We start from the raw sequence: 25,685 nt of genomic DNA, 5'->3' as shown, positions 1-25,685 counted from the left end.
AGGGGAATTTGGAGAGGAAATTCCAGGCATCAAAGCTAAACCTAAAATTGAGAAACTTCAAAGAAAACTTAGTAAAGACTGAAGTATGGAGAGAAGACAGGACCCTGCTATCTTCAGGGAAATGGCTTTGCTTGATCTGGAGGGAAGGATCAGGTATAAACTCATATGCTGTACTTAATGTAAGCTATGGACACACAAGAGTATAGTGGAATCACAGGCAGACCAACCGAGAAAGTATGCATATGTGACGAATGAACTGGATCAGTACATACTATGAGCACATTGTAAGTAGATACTCTTAAATGCTCAGATAGCTCACAAAAAGTAGCCAAAAGCTTTTGTTACCTAGGGCATGTAATTGGCAGGGGAGGTGGTTGCTCCGAAAGTATAGTAGTCAGGGTAAGAACAGGTTGGAAAACGTCCAGGGAGCTTCTACTGCTGCTGTTGAACAACAAAAGTGCTTTCCTTCAGAGTGAAGGGCAGATTGTATGACACTTGTGTTAGAACTGTGATGCTACATGGTAGTGAAATATGGACTTTGAATATAGAAAACTTGAACTGTGCAAAGTAAATGCACATGAAAGAGATATTACAAATGTGCTCAGAAAGACCAGGCATAAAAGAACCAGATGTTGTGTGCAAGAAAGAAAATTGCACTGATATGGACTTGTAATGTATATGGATGAGAACAGGTGTAAAAAGTGCCAATCTCTTGGAGGGAACTTGCAGAAGAGGAAGACACAGGAAGACATGCAGGGAAGTGGTGAAAACTGATATCAGGACCTTGAATATCATGGAGAAGATGATAAGAGAGTGGGATGACCAATGATATGCAGTTTTTGAGAAGAACTCATCCAACTCAGCAATTCTAAGTTCTGGAAGTGCTGTGCATGTGTGTATACAGATACATTCACAACTGAACCCTTTGCACAAATTTCCTCACCAAGACACTTCCACTACCCATCATCTCTCTAACTGCAGCTTTTCTTTGATACCACTAATCTTTCTCACTACCTGGAATCATTTCACTTGATATCCATATGTCTCTCACTCTCTCCATGCACTATGCCTGCCTTTCTCTATCCCTACACTCTTGCCACCTTCTCATATGCTTGCTAACTCTCTCTCTCTCTCTCTCTCTCTCTCTCTCCCATCCTTTCCTTGTCTATCGCATCATCATTACTATTCTGCTACTCTTCACCCCATGCAAAATTTTGTCAGCCTCATTCTGATCCATCATTCACTACACCCACCCCACACCTATCCAATCTCTACAGTTGCCACCTACTCTTCCCTTCCTTCCATACTTATCATCCACTCTACTTGTAGCAACCTCATCCCAACTCACTCTTGGTTCTTCTTCTCCAATTTACTTACACTCACCTTGAAACTTGAGAGTGTACACTAATGCCTCATCACCACTATTTTATCTCTCCCTTGATCCACCCTGCTCACACCTACCCTCTCTTTTAAGTTGTGAGCACCCATGTGACCCCTCCATGATAAGAAACCTGTTTTACTCTGGCACATTTCTCTCATAGTTTAACCCCCTCATCTCCTAACTTAAATCACTCTCTTGGGATTTGTAGTCTTGCATGAACCTTACTAGAGCTGGTAGTATAAAAATGAACAATCCAGTACACATTGTAAGTTGGTTGGCATTAGGAAGTACATCCTGCTGCAGAAGCCATGCCAAAGAAGACAATGGACCTGTCAGATCCTGTCAAACCAGCCAACCCATGCCAGCATGGAACATAGATGTTAAGTGATCACCATGTTTATAGTAACAAAACTATATTTGAGTACAAGTATACAGTGTTACAAAATAGCAAAGCTAATATTATTGAGCAAAAAGTAAACATTGCTTATCAGAGCAAAAACTATCATAATTGAGTGACAGATGTACATCAGGGGTGCGGAAACCCCACCCACAGGTGCAATTGTACTCACAAGCCCATTTTATTTCGCCTGCAGGCTTATATACTCATATGTACAAAATATAGTAAATTTTTCATTTATAAAAGTTATACAATACTTGTATGCCTACTTGCGACATAGGTCATGTTTCCACTATGACTTAAAACGGTTAGACTCAAACAGAAAATCACCTGGTAATTGCCATTTGAATGGAAATTTTGTTTTCACTATAAAACACATATTGCTAGGTTTGTACCACCCCCTTGAGACCTAACTACACTCTAGTTATGAAGTTTCTATATTTTTCAGCTAATGTAAATGTCCTAAATTCAGTGGCAGTGTTAATGAAGATGTTACACATCAATTTAATGTGTTAAACTTCTCTCTATTAATGTATATCGAATTATACATACATATACATATATATATATATATATATATATATATATATATATATATATATATATATATACATATACACAAGATCTACACAGATATAAAAGTTAGAACTTGAGATCTGCCCACAGACCTTCTTTGTAAATTTTTGCCTGCTGTACTAAAAAGTTTCCCCACCCAGTCGACTTTTATAAACTCTACTGTTCTCTATAGTAACTCTTCTTCCTGTTCTTCTTCATTGCAGGCAAACAAAGGATTCAAAACAGAAACAATGTGCTGTCACTGAGTGTTTGACAAAGGAGTGATACCGGTGGGTCTAACATCCATAGAAGGCTATAACTTGTTTACGGTGATGACATCATTGGTAAGAGTAATGTGCACAGATGGATGAAGAACTTGAAAGGGGAAATAGCACCAAAGCTATCACCATTGAGTGACATGTGTATATTTATAGTAGGAAAACTGGTACCGTTGAAAGATAGTGGTTACAGTTTATATAATAGGAAAAACAATACTGTTCAGTGATATGATCATAGCAAAACTACTATCGAGTGAGATATACATTGTTATATAGTGGTAAATTTCATCAATAAGTAAGAGGTGCATAGGAACACTATCATCATTAGTGTACATTGTTATGTAGTAGCAAAGAGTGACAGCTGTACATTTATACATATATATATATATATATATACTAGCAAGAATTTCATCATTGACTGATATATATCACAGCAAAACTAGCATATTTGAGTGATAATAATAAAACTCATCACTATTGAATGATAGGTGTACATTGTTTATTTAATAGCAAGACTATTATTATTCAGCGAGAGATGTATATTGCATATAGGAGATCAAGTCACATCCATGTGGAAATTTCTGAATCCATTGTTGTTTCATCTCATCACCTATGCTGTGTCCACTTCTCAGTCTTCCAAGTAGCCTTTACACTCAGTTCTTCTCTCCCTGCTTATATCTTTGTTGACTTGCAACAATATAAGAGAAACAGTGATGGTATTAGTCTCTCCTGAGTTTAGAATGGCCTGCAAAGGACAGGAGCATTGACTTTTCTTTAGATACAGAAGCTAACTTCATTATTATTTACCTCTATCAATTTCTAAGTTCCTATTTCAATGTTATTTTGGGAAGGAGATCCAATACTAGCTTGATTGCTGTACTAGAGATATGTATTCCGGGAGTTATTAATACAGAAATTATGTGTGTAAGAAATCAAATTTATTAGGTTCTTATAGTGAGATAGGACATACACAGAGCCTTAGAATTTATTGGAAAAATATTCTATAATAAATATAAAATATTTTAAGTCTAATATAAATTTGTAAATATGCAGATATTAAGGATTCTCTTTAAAATATCTCAATTTTAAGTTTATGTGTGTAAGTATGTCGACAGGAAATAAAATCTTAATATGATTTTAAACATCACAAAATGGTAAAAGTATTAGTGGATCTATATAAAAGACATGAAGAGCTTAACCAATATAAAAGAAAATTAATAGAAATATTGAATACCAACGGAGAGTTAAAGTGTTTAACCCTTTAGCATTCAGATTATTCTGTCAAATGTAATGCCTATTTATTCATATTATTTTGAATTTATCATACATTATCTTGGAGTTTTGAGATTTCAATGACATGATTATTTATTTTTAGAATGATATTATAAGGTAAGTGTGAGAGGTTGGATCTGGTGAGTTTTAACATAAAACAGGCAGAATATTTGGACCTGATATGGTTAGTTTGATTATTAAAGGGTTAAATGAAACAGATGAAAATTGAAAAATACATTTGTTATGATCTTGTTTTATAAACCATAAATACCACAGCATTCTAAAAGGAAAAAGAGAAAACAAAGGAAAGAGTGGAGTAATGCTCAGCTTCTTACTAAGTTAAAACAGTAGAGTTTATAGAAGTCGACTGGGTATGAGAAAAGTACAAATGGAAAATTCCAAGTTGTGGTAATTAAAGACTAAGAGTGAAAAGCATCAGTAAAAGAAATTGAATAAAATATACTAAGTCAAATGCTCAAGTAAAGTAGGATAACATTCTACGAAGAGTAATTTTTTTGTGCAAGTGTTATATATCCTCTATTAAAAGATGAGAGTGGTGGATTTTTAAATGAATACTTCAAGAGGCAGTCTCCAAATGATATAAATAAACCTTTACCCCAGTAACATTTAAAAAGCAGAGTCTAAGGATGTCTCATTAGAGGAGGTTGTTGAATATGAATGGTGTAGTATGATTCTCCCTGACACAAAAGTAACAGAAGAGCCAGCTATACAGATTATTCTTTACATTGTTACTAAGGCAATTAAGGAGATGAAGGCAGGGAAAACTACAGGTACTTCACAAATAAACGCTGTTATGTAGAAAGCATCAGGTACTGTCATCATCATCATTATTTAAAGCCCATTGTCCATACTGGCAAACCAGGGGGCTTCACCAGACTCAAGTTTCATTTGGCATGGTTTCTACAACTGGATGCCTTTCCTAAAGCCAACCACTTTACAGAGTGTGCTGGATGTCTTTACGTGGCACTGCATAGATGCTTTTGTGTGACACTACATGGGTGCTTTTACATGTTGCTGCATGGGCTCTTTTATGCATTGCTGCATGGGTGCTTTTACTTGGCACCACATGGGTACTTTACGCAGCCAGAAGGATCAGTCTTAACACTTCTGCTGCAGGGTATGGGTCTTCTTCAGTATGGTCAGGCATCTATTAAAATTAGCCGAGAGAGTTGCAGTGAAGTTTTGCAAGACATGGTTATAGATATGTAGATGTCTTCTTTGTGGGACAGCTACAAAGGGAGTTAACTAAAAACAAATATACATGTCTTTAGTTGCTTTTGACAGTATCATACTTTCTACTTTGTTAGAAGCTATGAATGATAGGTAGAGATGATTAGCTTGAGAATGCAGCTGAAGATGTCTACAAAGTTGGTGTAAATAAGTGTAGAGTTGTCAAGAATTGATCATAAATGAGTTTATCTAAGGCTCTGTTCTCAGCCCCCATTTTCACATTATAATTTTTGATCAATAATACAAGAGTTTTACATGTTAAAGATGGGGGTTCCACTGCAGAATCTGTTGAAGAGTTGTAGAAAAAAATTTCCAAACTTGAAAAATGTTTGGGAGCCCTAAAACTTAAAGGTCAACATGGTAAAGACTTAAGTAAATGAGAACACAATATCTTAATGCATTTGAGAAGTGATTTTAATAGGAGGGAATAGGAAGGGACTTAATATTGAGCATTCAATGGGTAAATGAATGTTGCAGTCAGATCTCTGGCAGACTGACAGAGAACCAAGACTTCTGATGTCATTAACAGTAGTAATTAGCAGCAGAAAACATGTACACAATTAAGCTGGTGAATTGCTTAGATAGCTTGCTTGATGGAATATATAAATCACCTATTTAGTACTGATCTAATTGTAGTGAGAATGTTGTAGAGGTTATAAGAAGATATGAAAGATGTTCAGATAGGTGCTATTCTGTTAGTAATTAAAGCTTACCCTGTATGTATGTATAAAAAAGATAGACTGTATGAAGGACATGTAGGCAAGTGAAAGTACAGAAATAGTGAGAGATGGGCACTGATTATAGAGATTGTGAAGAGAGCAGAAAGGAAACTTAATCAAATATGATCCATTGGATGTGCAAGGCAGAGTACAAGTGAACTGAAAGAATAACTGGATATTAAAGAATCAGCTGATGTATGTAGGTCAGTGGAATTCTGGTAATAATAATTCTGTCTGCTAAAGGCACAAGGCCTGAAATTTTGTGGGAGGGGACTAGTTGATTACATTGATCCCAGTGATTCACTGGTACTTAATTGATTGACTCCAAAAGGATGAAAGGCAAAGTTGACCTTGGTGGAATCTGAACTCAGAATGTAATGATGGACGAAATGCTGCTAAGCATTTTGCCTGACATGCTAACAATTCTGCCAGCTTGCTGCCTTGCACTCTAATAATAATAATACCATGTGAATGGATGATGTATGCTGGGTGAAAAGTGTTACTTGTTGTCAATGAATGGTACCTGTAATATGCTTGTAGTGGGTCTCTGTCATCTGATAATGACAATTCAGCGGTTTCAATCAACTCAACTACCTGTTCCTGAATCAATATGAAAGTGGCTGAGTACTCCACAGACATGTGTATCCCTAGTATAATTCTCAGACAGAATCAGCATGATACAGTGTTTACAGGTATAATCTACCAGGTAGGTTTCTTTACAGTTATCTTCAACCCAGTTCACTCACAAGATATATGTCAGCTACTGAAAATGGCATTGGCCCAAAATGCCAAATAGTTGGATCAAATCCTAGACCTTATAGTTGCAAACCATTCGCTTATACTGTGTCTACACTTATGATATTTAAAGACTGAAAAAAGACATGTGAAATAGTAAGATTGGATTTCAATATGAAAGGTCTATCTTCTGAAAATGAATATTTTAAAAATCATAATCATCATGGAAAAATAGAAAATGAATTTACCTTCACTTGTTGAAGTATACAATTTTTTACAAATTTCCAATACACCACCGTATTTTTTGCTAATTGTTTCTACAGCATCAGCACCTTTTATTTGCATTAAATCCCGTAACTCCTCAAGTGTTATCCCATATTCAGGTGGGTGGCCGTCAACCTCATCCCCCATGATTGCAGCCTATAGCGTAATGTCCAACACTAGAACAAAAGAAAAAGAAAATTTTTAATCATTATAATTCACTCATGAAATCTTTAAAACAAATGCATAATAATAACAATGGTTTTTAATTTAGGCACAAAACCAGCAATTTTGAAGAGCCAGGGCCAGACAGTTACATCACTCCCCAGCACTTGATTGGTAATATATTTATTGAGCTGAAAAGGATGAAAGATAAAGTTTGGCGGGATTGGAAAAAAAAAAAGTCGGAACTCAATACTGCAAGGCATTTTATTTGATGCTTTAAGGATTTTGCCTATCTACTACCCTTCATTGTTTCACAAGACCTGAAAATTGGGAGAGAGCTTTAGTCAATTAAATCTCTAGTGTTGGTACCAGGATAAAATGCACACAGTATACTCTGTAAAGTGGCTAGAATTACCAGCATGGAAAATGGAAATATGATGATATTAGATTCCATTGGATCATGTAAATTAATTGAAATAGAGAACAGGGAATAACAAGTGTTTGGATCCATAGTGCAGCAGGATTTGAACTAATTTTCTGTTATATGAACCATCTCCACAGCCCATATAATAATAATAATAATAATAATAATAATAATAATAATAATAATAATAATAATAAACACTTATGTACCACAACTTAGATAATGATGCAGAGACTGAATTAAATTCCAATACACACACATACAACTTGATTACTAGCTTCAACATAAACTTGATATATCTTTACATAATCGTAAATGTATCTGTCATTGTTTAGATACCAGCTTGGCTCCAATCAAGCAGATCTATGACCTAAATCAAAGCTGAAATAATTGTTTTAATTAACTTGCAACAATGTTAAAGCATCAAGAAATTGCAGTTGTTTGGGTGCTCTATTACAACAATTATGACATGGGATATGCTCTCAATTCTATTTGTAATTGATAATAGTTGTAATTGTAACCCTATACAACTACTTCAGTAAATAAACTTGACAAAATATAAAGCTGAATCAAATTTCAGAAAATGCTAACCTTGTATGTTGTTTTATGTGTATTTCCATGCTAGCATGTGTTACCCATTTATACTATTTGAGGTATTGTTTGCCCTTCCTGTCACTAAACCTTACTTGTTTTCAAGTAAGGGTTCTCTTATTTTATGCATCTTTGAAGGTGTAAAGCAAATGGACAATTTGCTAACAGATAACAACAACAACAACAACACTGCTCAGAGCAAGTAACTTTCATAAAGCACAAATATAAATACACGCACATGATGGGCTTCTTTCAGTTTCCATCTACCAAATTCACTCACAAGGTTTTGGTCTTCCTGAGTCTATAAAAGAAGACTCTTGCCTAAGGTACCATGCAGTGGGACTGAACCTGAAACTATGTGGTAGGGAAGCAAACTTCTTAACCACACAGGCAATTTATTACACTGGATTACATTATTTAGATAGAATTTTCAAATACATTCCTTAATAAGTAAATGCAGCTTTCCTATATCAAAAATATCTCAATACCAAAACATGAGCTAAAATGAAAACTAAACTCAAACCCTGTTTAAATAAAATTGTAGAAAATAGTATTTGTGCTGAAATATATATATATATCATATAGTAGCTTTCATCTCATTAAGTGCTGTAAAATGGGGAAAAACAAAAGCAAATATCCATGTGAAATGAAATATCCCTTTTTGTTTATATAAAGTCAGCTTCACAGAATCATGTTGACTTTCCATTATCACAAATTTTCCATAAAAAGCAGAGAACATGTATGCGTGTGTGCTCGCACATGAAAAGGATTCATGTGTCGATTAGTGACAACCAATGCAGTCATACTTTATTCCCCTTTATCTTCTTTATCTATCTATCTATATATATATATATATATATATATATATATCAACAAACATTTGTTTTAAAGTTCATTTTCCTTGCTTGCATGATTTAGATGGAATTTAATGAGGCAAATTTTGTACAGCTGGATACCCTTACTGTCACCAACCCATACCTGTTTCCAACTAAGGTGATAATTTTCCATGCCTAGAGATGTTTTCACAGAATATTGGAAATGAATGATGCTGCTTGTATGACAGTGATACTCATTTACAACTATCACATAATGCCAAGGAGACACAAACATAGATACATTCAGACACATGTATACATAAATATATATACATACATAGATATATGATGGGCTTCCACAGTTTTCATCTACTAGATCCACTCACAAGGTTTTGGTCAGCCAACGGTTATAGTAGAAGACATGCCTATGGTGCTATAAAATGGGACTGAGCCTAATACCATAGGGTGGGAAGCACCAAAACATATAAACTCTCCTCATATCCTTATTGTGTACTACCACCATAACTTCTCCATATAATAAATATCAAAATACTAGGTGCTATTGTTTTTATCATATTGATTAGATTAGTAGTTCTGAGTGCTAGCTTCAGTAAGTATTTAAATAATTGTTTAAAGGGAGTCTAGTTTTTTTTTTTTTTAATCAGTGATTACTAAACAAATTAAAAAAAAAAAACCTTCTTATTGCTAAGTCACGAGCTTATTAAGTCCACAATCAAGGCCAGTTAAACACAAAAGTTACTACATAAAACAAAACTGATTAAAAGAAAATAGAAATGCAACAGAAATATATTCATAGATAATCATGATACATAACATAGATTCTAAGAGACATCTGTGGCTATAGACAAGAGTATTTCATTGCAAACCAATATCTCATAGACATAAGACAGCAAAATGCTTTTAAATTGAATAGTAACTGTTGCAAGGTAGTGAATTGAATAGTAACAGTTGCAAACTAGTGCCAGTGGCATGCCAATAACAAAGGGATAGAAGAGAAGCTGAAACACTTCAATACCTGTTCAACACCCAAGCAAGGAAAAGAAAAGGACATGATGATGATGATGGATGACTACATAAGTGGAGAAACTATTTCTTGCTTTAATTTGTAAAATATTTGTTGATTTTGGATCACAATTTCTCCCAGTTATGTCGTGGAATGCAAGTGTATATCAAATACAACCATACTTGATTAATTAAAAAAAATTGGAAAAACAAAATCTTGGCTCAAATTCATTCCTTGTGTAGACGAAGAATTTTCAAATGGTTAAACTTTGATTCTGTAATCTAATGTGTTTAATCTTGTGTCACTAAAGAAGCACCAAGTAAATACTCAAAATATTGATTTTCTATCGGATAGAATGATGTTTGTATTGTCTTATATTTATTTTTGTTCCTTAATACCAACTACAAGATCAATAAGAAGCATAAAACAGATAAAGCTGAGTATACTGACCATATATGACTTGGATACAAATCAAGGAAGTTAGGACTATCTATTTTATTACAGTACCAAACAGTCGAAACAATGTAATATTCATTTTCAGTGAGATTCTGATGTTCTTCATCATAAATAAATAGAATAGTTATGAAAGAAATTAATTCATGAAGCAAATAATACATTTTTTTTTTTTACATATGCCACCATAATAATTATGTTATTGCCTTGCCCATCCATCCATTCATCTTGATCTAGAAAATCATCAAGCTTTAATCTTCCTTCCAGATCTGATCCTATGAATAAATATGTCTTTTGCTATTGATAAGTTTTTAATGACTTCACAAATTTTGTGGAACAGCATGCATGTGAGAATTTATATAATATAAATCTATTATGCAAATTATAATTTTTGTGAAATCTATCTGCCTGTAACATAATTTCTGGTTTCGTTTGCAACTCCACCGCCTCCTCTGAATGTATGTATATAACCTAGACAACTCACTGGTTCTGTCCACTTCAGTTTCCTCTGAAGAACATGTAATTTCACAAGGACAAGCAGTGATGCAGTGGCAGAGTGCTATCACTGTGTTTTTACTTAAATCACTCACCCAATACATCCCCCACCCCATTTCTTACAGTCTTCCTCTCTGTGTCTGTATGTATACAGACTCAAACATATATATTCCTCAACATGGTCATTAAAGGCATTAAACTTCCTCTTTTGAAAATAGAAAATTTTTTCCTTTAAAAATAAGTGTTACAAAATGGAATGAAAACTATGAATCTCTATTCTTTAAATTTTTCTTACAACTTACTAATAAGTATTTGTTTTTTTCTGTTAAATATGTTACTTTCTTTGCAATAAGAAATGCCATTCATTAAAGCCATCTTGAAATGAATTTCATTATTGAACAGTTTGCCTTTAATGATGAGGATTTTGCAGGCATTACAATTAAGAAAGTGTTAAATTCAGTAAAAATATTGTATACAAAGACACTGTTTAATTATTGAAATCTCCTATCTGTCTGTTTGTGGTATATAATGTTGTATATGGAAATAAAAACAGTTGTAAACTAATATGTATTTTGGTCTGGTATAAAACAACAGGTCATGTACTAGTATTTATAATGTGTATGTACTTCCTTTATCCAAATTACCAAGATCAAACTGTTTGGTTCTATTTGAAGAACAGATAATATTAGCAGCATATAGAATCATTAAAATCACAAGTGCCTTTAAATAATTTTTCAGATACAGTTGTGTAATTTCCAAATTTGTCTTAGATACTTTTTTGGAGTAATACAAAAAAAAATTAAATAAATAAATTGAAGTTCCTAAACAATTTTGACCAATACAACTTTGTTACTTCTTTTAAAAGAACTCATGTTGCATGGAGCATGAACTATTCTAACTAACTTCACAAAACTGTTTCTTTAGCTTTATTAAGAATTTATTTCTAAAAAACAATGTAACAATAGTTTAAATAACTTAGAATTTTTCCAATTCTAAGCTTCAATTCACAAAGATTACTAGAGCTATTGTGTTTTTCGAGAGTAAGAAACATAACTATGTGCATTTCAGCTTACCTGGCTGTCAACAGAAATTGTTGCACAAAAACCTGACAAATTTCAATTAAAATGAACAAGTATACACACTCATGTTGCCTTGCAGAGTTTACTTGTATAAATTGATACCAGTACTAACATTTTAAACCTGATACTTATTCTAATGATTTCTTTAGCTGAACTGCTGAGTCACAGAGACATAAACAAACCAACACCAATTGTGAAGTGGTGGTGGGAAGACCAAACACAAACACACATGATGGACCTCCACACAGTTCCTGTCAACTCAGTTTTTTCACAAGGTAATGGTCAGTGTGGAGTTACAATTGAAGAAACTTGTCCAAGGTGCTGCAGAGTAGGATTGAACTCAAAACCATGTAGTTGCAAAGTGAGCTTCTTAACCACACAAACTTCTAAATATATATACACATATATTTGCACATTCTTCTTCTTCTACACACACACACACATATTCAAACACATGAATTAAAATTTCTTTGGCCCAGATAGGATATTTTTGTTCATACTAGTTATACAAGATGCTTTTAAAAATAATATTGCCACTGTATAATATTAGAATTTAAAAAAGCATTTGATAATGAAATATCTTTTTCAAAATGGTTAGATTTCATGAATTAAATGCTTAATGTAATAAAATAAAAAAAAAAGCCTAGGATATTGTAATTAAGAAAGTGTCAGATGTAGCCCTTAACTTTCAGATTATTTTGTCAAATGCAATGCTTACTGTGCCATGCAGGCACTACAATAAAGCAATGCAGAATGATTGGTTGTCTATTTGACTGTCGATCTCCTAACCACCGAGTTGCTGCCTTTTATCCACAACAGCATATTTAACAATGTGAAACTAAGTACATTTAGTTTCATATCATTACAACACCCCACTTTTCTTTAAGTAATTCATAGACTAATAAAACTGACAAATGAAAATAGGGTTTCTTCTCTCTCAAAGAATGGAAAAAAAACAAAAACGTTTTGTTGCAAGAGTAACACGCAACATGCACTTCAAATAACATGAATAGTTTTATGGTACAAAGTTTTTGTAGCACCCTGGTGTTTTCCCTGTTCTGCCTCATCTTGTGATCCTTTTGGGGGTTGGCGTTGAGCACTTCTCATGTGTCTGGCCATTATTTTGTGTTCCTGCATTGGTATCAGGAGGAGCATTTGTGATTTCTTTCCTTGAGTCAAGTTGAGTAGCATGTTCCATGGAGTTTGTAGGGTCTGTAACCCATTTCCTGGAGTTTGTAGGGTCTGTTGGACAGTTGTTTGTCTCTATACTGTTGGGCAATTTGGCAGGTGTTTCCATCTGAGTGGTCTGTTCATACTATCTGTCTACATGCCATCAGTTGAAGGTGATGTACCCTGAAATTGAAGTTTGTCTTGACTTGTGCTTTGAATAATTCCCACAGTTTATTTGGGTTTTTCTTGTCAGCCTCTGATAAGCTAGATGCATTCAGACGTTTGAGTCCTTCATTTCCAATGCCTCTTAATATTTCTAATGCTATTTTCCATTGTTCTGTAACTTCCTCATCTTCACAATAGTACATGTTTTGTTTGAATATTTGCAGGGTTTCGGCTGCATTGTCTGTGTGCCACTGCATTTTGGGGAATGTGAGATGTTGCCATATTATTGTTGTTTTTCTTGTGCAATACAACACTGTGTGATTTGGTTATTTTCTGTGGCACAACATATAACTGATATGATAACAATTGTCTTGTATATAAATTTGTAGCAATACCTCCAGCTAAACATGTGTATTCCTGCAGTTTGTCACTGTGTATCTGTTTTCTTCTTGTTCTTTTGTTTTGTGTCACGTCATGTCCAGTGATAATACTGGTACATTGGTAGCGTTGAGCAAAGTCTAATGATAATAATGTGCTGGTAATCCGATTATTTTTGATTCAATATATTTATCTTGTTTTACCGCTGTCACCATATTGTGCCATGCAGGCACTACAATAATGTGATGCAGAGTGATTGGTTTTCTGTTTGACTGTTGATCACCCAGCCATTTATCTGCAACAGCGTTTTTAACAATGTGAAACTAAGTACATTTAGTTTCGTATTATTACACATTATTTTGAATTAATTATGCATTATCTTGAAATTTCAAAATTATGATGATGTGATTGTTTACATTTAGAATAACATTGTAAGGTAGGTGTGAGCAACCAGATCTGGCCAGTTTGAACATGAAATAAGTAGAATATTTGAGCCAGATATGGCCAGTTTAGATGGTAGAGTGTTAATCAATTTGGAAAAAATACACTGTCAGCAGCCATCACTGGAAGAAAGTATAAAGGATAACTATTTTTAAGGTTAAGTAGTCACTGTTTTAATGTCCACTTTTCAATGCCTGTATGGATCAAATGGAATTGATTGAGACAAATCATCTGCAGCTGGATATTCTTGTCACAACTCTCACCTGCTTCCAAACAAAATAATATCAATTTCTCATGAAGCAGATTGGATGCTGCTTGTATGATAGTGATGCTTGCTTATAACTATCACATACCATCAAGGAAACAATACATCCATGTGAAAGGCTTCTTTCAGTTTCTATCTAACAAATCCATTCACAAAACTTTGTTTGGCTTGAGGTTATTGTAGAAAACACTTTCTCAAAGTACCCCACAGTGGGTCTAAACCCAAAATCACATGGTTAGCATTTATGTATTCTTGATAAGCATGTTATACTTTTTTTTATTATTATCTACTGCATAAATTAAAATATGAATCCTATTTATTTATTTTTACTTTAAACTATTACAATATTAGATATTTCAGGTTTCAATTTCACATTGGTCATTAACTATAAAGTTAATTAAAACAATGAAATGAAAGCCAACTTATTAAAAACAGAGTTTACAAATTTCACAATCAATATACAAGTTCTTGTTGATCTACAAAATAATATACACTTTACCATCTAAGTGTTTGGGTTATAGTTGGTAGATGTATCAACTGGAATAAAGCAGTTTTCTTGAACCACAGATACCTATTTGTCACTTACACAATGAATAACTAGCATAGTGTGATGTTCATTGTATCTGACAGGAGTTAGATGGCTTGTAGAAATCAAGTTTTCTAGTCAACTTGATAATTCCAATAGCTGTTACAAGATATAAAAGCTTTACTAGAAATTTCAATTTTGAATTAAGTATGTAATAATGCAGATAGCCTGTACCAAGTTCAGACAACCATGTGGGACACATAGATCAGGTAGATGTCACTCAGAAAATAGAAAGAACATCTAGTAACACATCTAGTCTTCCATTGTGCAAGGAATAACTTTATATGATTCCAGAGATTCTTATGCCTTTTGCACTGAGTTCCCTAAAGAATTACAAGATGATATGGCATGTACAAATCTGATTGCTTTTTAGCAACTGTTTAAATTTGACAAATATGAAGAAGCTACCCACTCTTCCCCTAAAAAAATAAACAATGGTTGACTAAAAATTGAGAAGTGATGAGTTAGGTACTCTCTAATTGTATCAAGGTATAGATAGGCAAATGGTAAATAAGAAAATTCATCAATTGTAGTAAGTATACATTTGAGTTGTTAGAATGAGAAAGAAGTCCTTTAAAATCGAAGTACCCTTCAGAAAATATCAGTTCCATTTAAGTTTATCATATGCCTGGCAAATTGGTGCAGACTCATACTTCTTTAATGAAAATTGGTTTACAAACTTTTATAAAACGAAGCATTTGTATTTACTGCAGTGCACAAAGGAATTATGTAGCAATTTAAAGTTGCAAAAGTAATAGCACAAGTACAAGACAGACAATCAACTGAAAGATTATCCAGGCCAGATCTACAGCTTATAGCTAAACAGCAAAGAAAATCAGTCAAAACCCAGGAGTTTTGTTTTCTTAAAATCTTCCCTTGGTTCGTATTGTCAAATATGAAATGAAACAAACCTTTGATCTGTCACTAAATCAAAATATTTTATGGAAAAATATTTCCATTGTCTCACAGTCTCTCTAACTGCACACATTTCTTATTCAACAATGTGACAAGAAGTTTTTTTTTTGAGAATTATTTAAGAACCTTGAGGAAAATATTATAGATTATAGTGATAATATTGCAGCAATAGTTTCATCAATATCATGTTTCAATGATAAAATGTAAATCATATTGATAGTGGCTGAAGATGGCTTGTTTAAGATTATTTGAAATAGAACTGATACAGCTTACAGTGTCTTCAGATAGAAGAAAATGTGCAACAAGTAATGACCTTATTTCATAAGAGTGGGAAGGATCTATTGGGTATAATATACAATAAACTGAATTTCTTTACTATTATGAGGTAGAGCTAGCTCTTCAAGAATTTAATGGTTTTCTTGATTAACACATGATCCTTCACATGAAATCAGATAACCTAAGAAGTTAATATATATAAACAGTTATTAGATCTATTTTTGTTTAAGGTCAGTTTATTATGTTTGGCAGCTTTAAAGAAATTTGAATTGTTGGTTTTTTGCTCTGATTTTGTTTCACTACAAACTAAAATATCATCTAAATATAAATTTAAGATTATTTTCATTGATAAATTTCTAGATGACCATTTGTAGTAACCATAGGAATGCAAGTAAGATGATATAGACCTCTAGATGCTTAGAAAGCTGCATATGGTCACTCTACAGGTATTATAGCAACTTGATAATTAGTGCTACTTAGATAATTTTTGCCATAATATTTATGGTTGGATATAACATTGATCAGATCATTTATACAGAGAACTGGATAACCATTTAGCTTTGTAAAATGGTTGATAGTTTGAGAGAGAAATCTTTTGTAAGTCTTTTCTTGATGGAATTGCCATAACAACTTAAATCTGAACCCACTTTGGTGAACTACTTGGTTCTATGAATTCATTCCTTAAAAGTTTTGAAATTTCTGACTATCAGTTCTTTATTTTCTAAACTGTGTCAGTGAGGTTTGGATGAAACAGGTTTGCATTTTAGAGCCACTTGTAGTTGAATAAAACTATGAAAGGTTCTGATTCATAATAAAGTAACTGTTGTGCTTCACTGTTATAGAAAATATGTTGAATGTTTGCAACTGCAAGATTACACAGCTCATTCCAAGGGCCAGACTGTACAGTTCCTAGCATCATCCTCTGTGCATAGTGGTATCACCCCTTTTATGACTGCCAGCTCATTCATCTCTCATCTCATCTCATGATTTCCACGTGGTTGCATGAGACTTCCCTTGAGAGTTATATATCAGGATACCAAAATCAGCAACCCAATGCAACTATCATATTATTTCTCCTTGAAATGTTTTGGCTTTTTACATCCAGCAGCAATTCTTGCACTTCGCCTTAGTTGAGGACTTGATGAAATTTTCATGGTTGACCTTCAGTAGCTAGCATTGTCAATATTAAGCTTCTCCTGCCTAGCCTTAGGATTTGATATAATTGCACTGTCAATGTTAGGCATCCTTGCAGACTCAGCATGAACCACTGTCCCAGGTGTTGTGCTCAATTCTGGTTCCCATCTGTTTAGTGGGGCCAGTTACTCAACTGTCACTAACTGCGGTGAGTGACCCTACTCCTTAATCCATGCAATATTCTTTCCAGCATGTATCACATATTTTGCCTTGAATGCAACCTTGTCGAACATGGTTTTGTGTATTACATCCTCACCTACTTCAAAGAATGTGTTTACAGTAACCCTCAATGGTCTTTTCATTAACTTTTTGGCCAGTGATAATTTACAACCACCCGAAGCACTCCAATGGTTGAACAGAATTTTGTTCAAGTAGTTGCTGAAATTCCTGGTCTTCGGATTAAAATGTTTCAGCACAGCTTTCACAATTTGTACAGCCCTTTCAGTGGCACCATTAGATGCCAGACTGTGAGTGTCTCAATTGTTTTGCAACCCATTCATGACAGCATATTCTTTAATGCAACAAATTCAGGCCTATTGTCCAATACTAAAGCTGTGGGCACACCAAAACGAGCAAAGGCCTCAAGCAGCTTGGTTCTTACCACCTCATCGAATGATTAGGACACAAGAATGCCTCAATCTATGTTGAATAGGCATCTATGTTACTGGTGTTTGGAACATATGCCTAGTCCATATGCACACATTCTCAGGGCCCAGAAATAGGCCATGAATCATTTGCCTGTACCAAATTTGGCCTAACTCTCTGGCAGCTATCACAAGATTTGACAAACTTCTCCACCGAGTAAGCCAACACAGGCCATCAAACAGAGTCATGTCTTATTAATTGTTTGTTGAATGCCATGTGTGCGTTGTGTATTTTAGTTAATACTGCGACTCTATAAGGAGCTGGAATAAACGGATGATTCTTATGATATATTAAGCCATTTTTGCATGTTAGGAAATAATTCTCTTTAACAAATGCACATTCTAGATTCGAGACCGATCTCCAGTTTTGCTGTAGAATTCTTCCTTTATTTTGTCATATAATGCGTTTGCACTTGGCTGTTTTCAGATGCCTTCCGTCATTATGGGATTGATGTCCTGCCACACACTGTCATATTTGTCTAAATGCAAAGCAAAGAAAATTATATCATCTTTGCTAGTCTCATTATACATCAATCGAAAGAGGGCAATGATGTGCGGAATACTTTTACCCGGAACATGCTTAACAACAAAATTGTACTGTGATAGAATCAAACTCCACCTTGCTATTTTTTATGAAGCACATCAAGATACATCTAAATCCATTGCAGACAAGGTTTTTAAAGGCTGGTGATCTGTTTCCAAATAAAACTGCTTTCCCAGAAGGAAATGCTGCAGCCTACTTATGCATCATACCACTGCATAAGCATCTCTCTCTCTCTATGTTTGACCAATTTTGTTGTGCCTGGGTAAAGGTGTGACTTATGAATGCTACTGGGTATCCTTCCTGGAATAACAACCCAGCTACTGCAATCAAGGATGCATCTACAATGAGAGTGCTCAGCTTCTCCATTGAGTTCAGTTGCAAAACTGGAGCCTCTGAAAGATGAGCGATAACCATACAAAAGGCCTTATCTTGCTCTTTACTCCATTTAAATTCTTTAAATCTAGCTGATATATATCAGGGTACTAAAATCAGCTTCCCAATGCAACTATCACAGTAACTCTAATTACTTTATCTGATTAAATAATAGAAAAGACATTCTATAGTTCCATCAGCACAAAGTTTCAGAATCACAGAAACTTCTGGATTTTTATTCATTTTTTATAGATATTTTAGTGATACAAAATCCATTAATTCATGCTGTTAGTTCAGATGTAGCTATAAAAATGGTAAAACACTACCTGTTTTGGATATATTTCTAGGAAGGGTCAACCAGCTACATTTTGGCATAAAATTTTCAGATGATTCTGCATCTGTGATAATTTCAATTACCTTGCTATTATTTTTCTCATAATCATAGGTGTAAAGTGGAATAGCTGAAGATACCTTAGACTGTAAGGCAGAAGTGGTGTGGCCACTGGATTGGCTTACAATAGCCCAGTGTGTATCCTTTTACATTTTGGAAGTAGTTTTAGCAGGTTAAAAGGCACAAAGTTGCCACAGGAAGGCATGGTTTCTATGCTTAGGATTTATTGTGTCAGATCGTTCAAATTTAACACTTAAATTCTTGTTGGCATCAGAAACTTTCAGAACTAAAGAGGATTAGATTAAACTTGTTCCAAAGATCTAGCCTATCAGATGGGTTTATTCTATGTCTGGCCCCAATAATGATTTGAACTACTCCATGGGTAAAACAATCTCTTATAGTTCAAAGATAGTGTCTTGCAGATATTTCATTGATTGAAGCTGTTTTAAAGAATAATTAAAACTTGCATAACATTGTATGTTTATTACATTAAGCCCAATATGCAACAATAAAATCTCTAGTTTGTTAGGATTAAGGTTGGTACCAATAATTGTTAGTAAATACTTGAATCCATTGACTTACAACAAACTTCTTACCACAATAAAGAGAATTTCTTGGGAATGTTAAATTTGTTTAGTTGAGCTTTCTTGTCCATTTTGATTCTTCTGTTTACTTGGAGTTAAATCTAAAGATATTTCTAAACAACTGGCCTTAATTATACGGTCATTGTTCTTCAATTTTTAAAAATTCTATGGCTAGTAAATTCAATATTAATGATAGACTTTTAGTACAAAATGAATTTGTCTTTGTTAGTGTCATCAATAAGAGGTAAGATATAATTATCAACTTAATACTGTGTGTAATAGTTATTACATTGTTTTTTTTTTCGTCAGAGGATATTGGGGTAGAGTTTTCTATGGCTGGATACCCTTCCTGACATCAGCACTCATCTGTTTTCAAGCAAGGTAATAATCTAATAATCTCCCAGTTTATGGAACAGCAAGCTGGACATGGTTATGCAGAGAAAAAGAAACAAAAGATATCATCTGAATGTCTTTTGTTTACAAAGATTGCACAACATGTCAAGGAACCATGATGTACTTTTGTAGCAGACTGCAAGCAAACGATATCATCTGCATGAACAGCATTATGTTTACAATCAGTGAACACACATGAAGATGAGGGGGGAAATGCAAACTCACTCACAAACAACACACAATGATGTGCGTTCAAACAATCATGATGGGTTTCTTTTAGTTTTTATCCACTAAATCCACTCATAAAGCTTTGGTTGGTTCCTGGAGCTATAGTCGAAGACACTTGCCTAAGGAACTTGCAAACACATGATTGGGAAGCAAACTTCTTAATCACACAACCATGAATTATATTTTGTATAATTTAGAATTGCAGAAATAATCAACAGCGATAAATGTGGTAAAATTCCTTTAGATCTGTTAGCAGCTACTACTCTAGATGAACATATGGATATTACACAAAGAATACAGAAGCTTTACTTTGGCTATTCCTTCACCCAGATATGTTATCTTCAATATGGAGTTGTTCAGTTTCCATTTTACAAAGTATATGCAAACAATTACAGAATAAACAAACTTTTCCATGTTTAAAACTGGATCATTTAGCTTCTTCAGTATTTATTTAAGAAAGAGCAGTGAAAGAATAATAAAAATAATAATTATTATTATTATCATCATTATTATTATTTAGTTAGAATGGACCCTCTGAGGCCAATGAGACTAATATATAAATATTCCACTTAGACTGCTACAAAGCAACAACTATAGAAGGATATGTACAGGGAGGGAATTACAGGAGGTTGAATCTTTGGTAAGAATGGGCTTGATGTAGTAGTTAGTACAGGACCCTGAAGGGAATAGGACAACATAGTTGATAAAAGGAGGGGAGATGAGTGAAATGAGACTGCCTTAGTGAGAGTGGCAAAAGATCAGCAGGGGCTACTATAGTGGTAAAAAAGGCAAAGAAAACAGAGTATGCCTGTAATCCAGAGGCTAGAGGCATATTTGCTGAGTGGCTATTTCTCTGGATGTGGTCTAAGATAACTGCATAGCAGCAGCAGCATCCCAGATATAGGAGCACTACCTCATTGTGCATCTCACCTGTGTGTTCTAGTTCTGAAGAGAAAGGCTAATCTTCAAGATACTGGAGGGAGCTTCTAGGCTTATTGCATGGATACGCTCTCTAGCACTGGTGGCAAGCTAAGGAACAGATAGAACAGACTCTAAGGTATACAATACAAAACAACATTGTTGATTGATTTTCTCTGTTACTGTGTGCTGTAAATGACAGGGGTCTAAAACAAGTGACAAGACCCTGTGAAATGGCTCAAGCTATATCAGCAAGGAAAAATATGTATGATGATGAATTAAACTTTATTATTCAAGCCATTTCTATTTTCTGGAGAAATAAAATTAATTATTTTATTGAGTTATTTTACTGATGTGGTGACGTGAAAACAATTATGGAAGGTTATTATTTTGAAGCTCCAAGATTTCAATGATGGTATTGTTTATTTTTACAATGACAGCAGGGTAGGTGTGAGAGGCCAGATCTGGCCAGTTTGAACATAAAACAGGTAAAAGATTTTGTTTGGATGTAGTTGGTTTAAGTACTAAAGGGTTACAGAGACCGACTAAAAGTTGTTGTTTAGCCTGGGGGGATTTAGTCTGAGCGAAGGCAGCTATTGCTAGCTAATCAAGTAACTGACTAGAAATAGCATTAGCTTGACTTCTAAAAATCAATTGGTTACAATTTCTATCTCTGGTAAAGAGAAATTTTAGCATTGAAAATGAATGGATAGGTTATCTGTCAAAGCTGCATGGTAATAAAAGCTAACCTTTGCATCTCTTTTTTATACTTCATGATGATTATCACCATCATTGTATCAACATCCACTATTCCAAGATTACATTGAATAGAAAGTAGAAAGTAAGCTTATTTTTACAGAAAATGCTCTCAACACAAAATAAATAAATAAAAAACTTACCTAAATTAATGTAAATTTAAAACAAAAATATAGGATAGTAAAAAATAATCTCTTAGAACATAGGAACAGTACATCCCATTCAAATGTATCCCTACCCATTAAATTTTCAAATTATTACAATTTATCTATTACTATTTATTATTACTAAGCTATTTACTATGATACAATACTCTTTGTGTGTTTGTGTAAGTAATAACATCTAATCACGGGGGACTCTGAAAATATTAAGTACAACTGCTTCCTTATGATTATGCTGTGGCTAAATGGTAGTATTTAATATGTTGAAGAACTGTTGATATGATGCTAGTGGTGGTGGTTGTTTTGTAGATGAACTTTTGTCTGGTTCAAGGAGTTCCTTTTGGCGAATAATGTTATGCCAGAAGTTTCTTGGGAATTATATAAGAGTTTAGTCCTTAACTGCAGACTTGATTTTCACTGTGCCTCTAATGGAAGAGATTAAAAGTGTGCTGTTATCACCCTAAGTAAATACATAAATTATGTGTGGCACTGACACTTGACCAAATAGTGGAAGTGAAGAAGTGCCTTACTTCTCAGTTAAAATAAGCAATGGTTATATTAAAATATAACCATTGCTATTTCTAAGATGAGCCAGTGATTGATGGACAGTGAGTTGTGAATATAAAGTACTGTGTAACTGTTACCACCATTATTAGCATAGGTGAGAGGAACAGCCTTGGTAATAGGAAGTGCATCCAGTCATACAAATCAAGTCATAAAATTAAACTTATGAGTAAGATGTGGTCCTTTATCTAGGAAAGCAGTAATGACCTGCTCAACCTACTTTGGAACGGAAAATGGACATGAAATGATGAATATCCAGTTTTACTATATCGGCACCATATCATGACAAGGCGCCAATATCTTGATATTTTGTCAATACAGCCCAGCATTCTGGTATCTAATTCCACCCACTTCCTAGGTCTACTTTGGTTTCCCTTTGCCAAAGGAGCCTCTGTTTGGTTTTTTGACTTGCCAGAAATAACATCCAAATCTGTCAAATCACATCCTGCTGTCTTCAAAAGGAAAGGATGCATTACAAAATGTAGTCCTACAAACCCACCAAAATGATGGTGTCACCACAGCTTGAATTCCTTTCACAGACTGACCTGGGCTAAACAAGAACAGCCGTCATCATATAACACCTATTCATTTATCACTCATTGGGAAATTAAATCACATGTCTATAGCAGTGCATTTGTTTATACTACATATATAGGCATGGATATAGCAATGTGGTTGAAAAGTCTGCTTTATAACTATACTGTTTTAGGTTCAGCCCTATTGTGTGGCACCTTGGGCAAGTACCTTCTACTTTAGCCATAGCCAACCAAGGCTGTGTGAGCAGATTTGGCAGATGGAGACTGAAAGAAGTCTGTCATGTGCACATGCGTTTGTGTATATGTGTGATTGTGTCTCCTTGTCATGACATCACATGGTAGTTGTAAACAAGTGTCATTGTCATACAAGCAGTGTTATTCATTTCCAATATTCTGTTAAAACATCTCTGGCCATATAGAAATATCTTGCTTGGAAAAAGATTAGGGTTGGCAATGGAAAGGCATCTGGCTACAGAAAATCTACCTCAGTAAATTCTGACTCATGCAAGCATGGAAAAGTGGGCATTAGAATGATGATGGTGATGATGACTATGTTAGGATGCAGAAAAGTAGTTGAACCATTTAAAGATTATTGATGAGTCAAAAAATTAATTTTAAAGGGGTACTGTTCCAAGACATTTTTTAAGGATGTTCTTGGGAAAATTAAGCCAAGTAAAGTTATATATTTAAGTTAAAATAATTTATATAAGTTCTTCCTTTATTACACTAAAAGATAAGGAAAATTTTGATTTTGGTCTCAACCAATTATATGAGCTAGTTATGTACTGACCCTTCTTCCATTCAGTATATTTCTGCACTAGTCTAACTTGGCAGACTGGAGATTCTTAAAGCAGGTGTTCCTGTAGTGATGCTATTCCAAGCACATTTTAAAAATGAATTCATATCTGTTTACCAAAGAACCTTGCTGAATGGTAAACAAAAGAACATGATGATGTATTAATATAAATGTACATTACTGAAGGGTAAACCACTTAAAGAAGATGGTGATGTATAGGTCTACATCAGCACTGTTCTATTAAGCTGTCTCCACTGGGTAAAAAAGCCAACAAAAAGAAAAAAAAAAACTTTACACAGCTGGGTTGGCTTTGAAATAGTTAAGATACCTTGTTAATATCGATATTTTATGACTTTTATAACTTTTTAGATAAAGTATTTTTAGGACTGGTTCTTTTTTTTTTTTTTTTTTTAATAATGCTTTGCTCCTTACAACCATTTTCTGACAAGAATAATCTATAGCTGGCTTTGATAGAAACAGTTAAGATACCTAACTAACATCAATATTTTATTGCTTTTGTAACAAACATTTTAGGTATATATTTTTAGGACTAGCTATTTTTCTAACAACGTTTTGCATCTTGCTACTATTTCTAAAAGACTCATGAATAATAGAGCTTATTTTTTTAAATCTTGCTTTTTTTTTTTGTAATTTGATTTTACTTTTCATAGAAAACAATGAAAAGAAATGAAGAAGCCCATGTAGGATATATAGCAGTGTTTCTCAAAATGGAGGCACAGGCTCTACTTGTGATTCATAGCAATATTTCAGTGGAGCATGGGATCAAACAAATTAACCCCAGGACTTATTTTTTTAAGCCTAGTACTTGTTCTTTTCAGTCTCTTTTGTCAAACTGCTAAGTTACAGGGATGTAAACATGCCAATACTAATTGTCAAGTGATGGTGGGGACAAACATATACACAAAGTTACACATGCATAGATACATACACACAAACACACACATATATGTATACATATATGAGGGGCTTCTTTCAGTTTCTGTCTAGCAAATCCACTCACAAAGCTGTGGTCAGTCTGAGGCTATAGTAGAAGAGCTGTGCCCAAGGTGCCACACAGTAGGACTGAACTTGGGACCATGTGGTTTGGAAGAAATTTTCATTTCAACACACACACACACACACATCTTTTATATAGTTTCAGCTTAGAGCTGCGGCCATGCTGATGCACCGCCGTGTATATATATATATATATATATATAAAAGATAAAACACAAACCCCTTCAGGTAGATGGCCCTGCTCAGTATGTAGAAAAGGAGTAGGTAGTAACTCTATAAGATGTACTGGGTGCAAGCTATGGACACATAAGAGGTGCAGCAACATCAAAGGCAGGTTAACTAGCAAGTTAGTTTTTGTTTGTGGCAGATGTTCAGGTGCAATAAAGACTGTAAACAAACAGGAAACAACTTCTATCTCATTCCAGGGTGAAAAACTAGAGGTAGTCGATAGCTTCCGCTATCTGGGCGACCAAGTTAGTAGTGGGGGTGGGTGCGC

The 25,685-nt window shown here is 34.2% G+C and overlaps 1 protein-coding gene across 1 annotated transcript in view; it reads right to left on the bottom strand.

Moving 5' to 3' along the window:
• LOC106883701 (plasma membrane calcium-transporting ATPase 4) overlaps window positions 1-25,685 on the bottom strand; it is a 291,531-nt gene that overhangs the window by 112,886 nt on the left and 152,960 nt on the right. Inside the window, exon 3 of the mRNA XM_089360610.1 lies at window positions 6,837-7,028. Within this exon, the coding sequence (XP_089216736.1) occupies window positions 6,837-6,999 (163 nt within the window). The 5' untranslated portion in view covers window positions 7,000-7,028. The remainder of the gene's footprint in view (window positions 1-6,836; window positions 7,029-25,685) is intronic.

This window comes from Octopus bimaculoides, chromosome 11 (assembly GCF_046866305.1).
Source record: "Octopus bimaculoides isolate indiv1 chromosome 11, ASM4686630v1, whole genome shotgun sequence".
Lineage (NCBI taxonomy): Eukaryota > Metazoa > Mollusca > Cephalopoda > Octopoda > Octopodidae > Octopus > Octopus bimaculoides.
The sequence above is the reverse complement of the archived record's forward strand: the minus strand, read 5'-3'. Positions and strand labels throughout refer to the sequence as shown.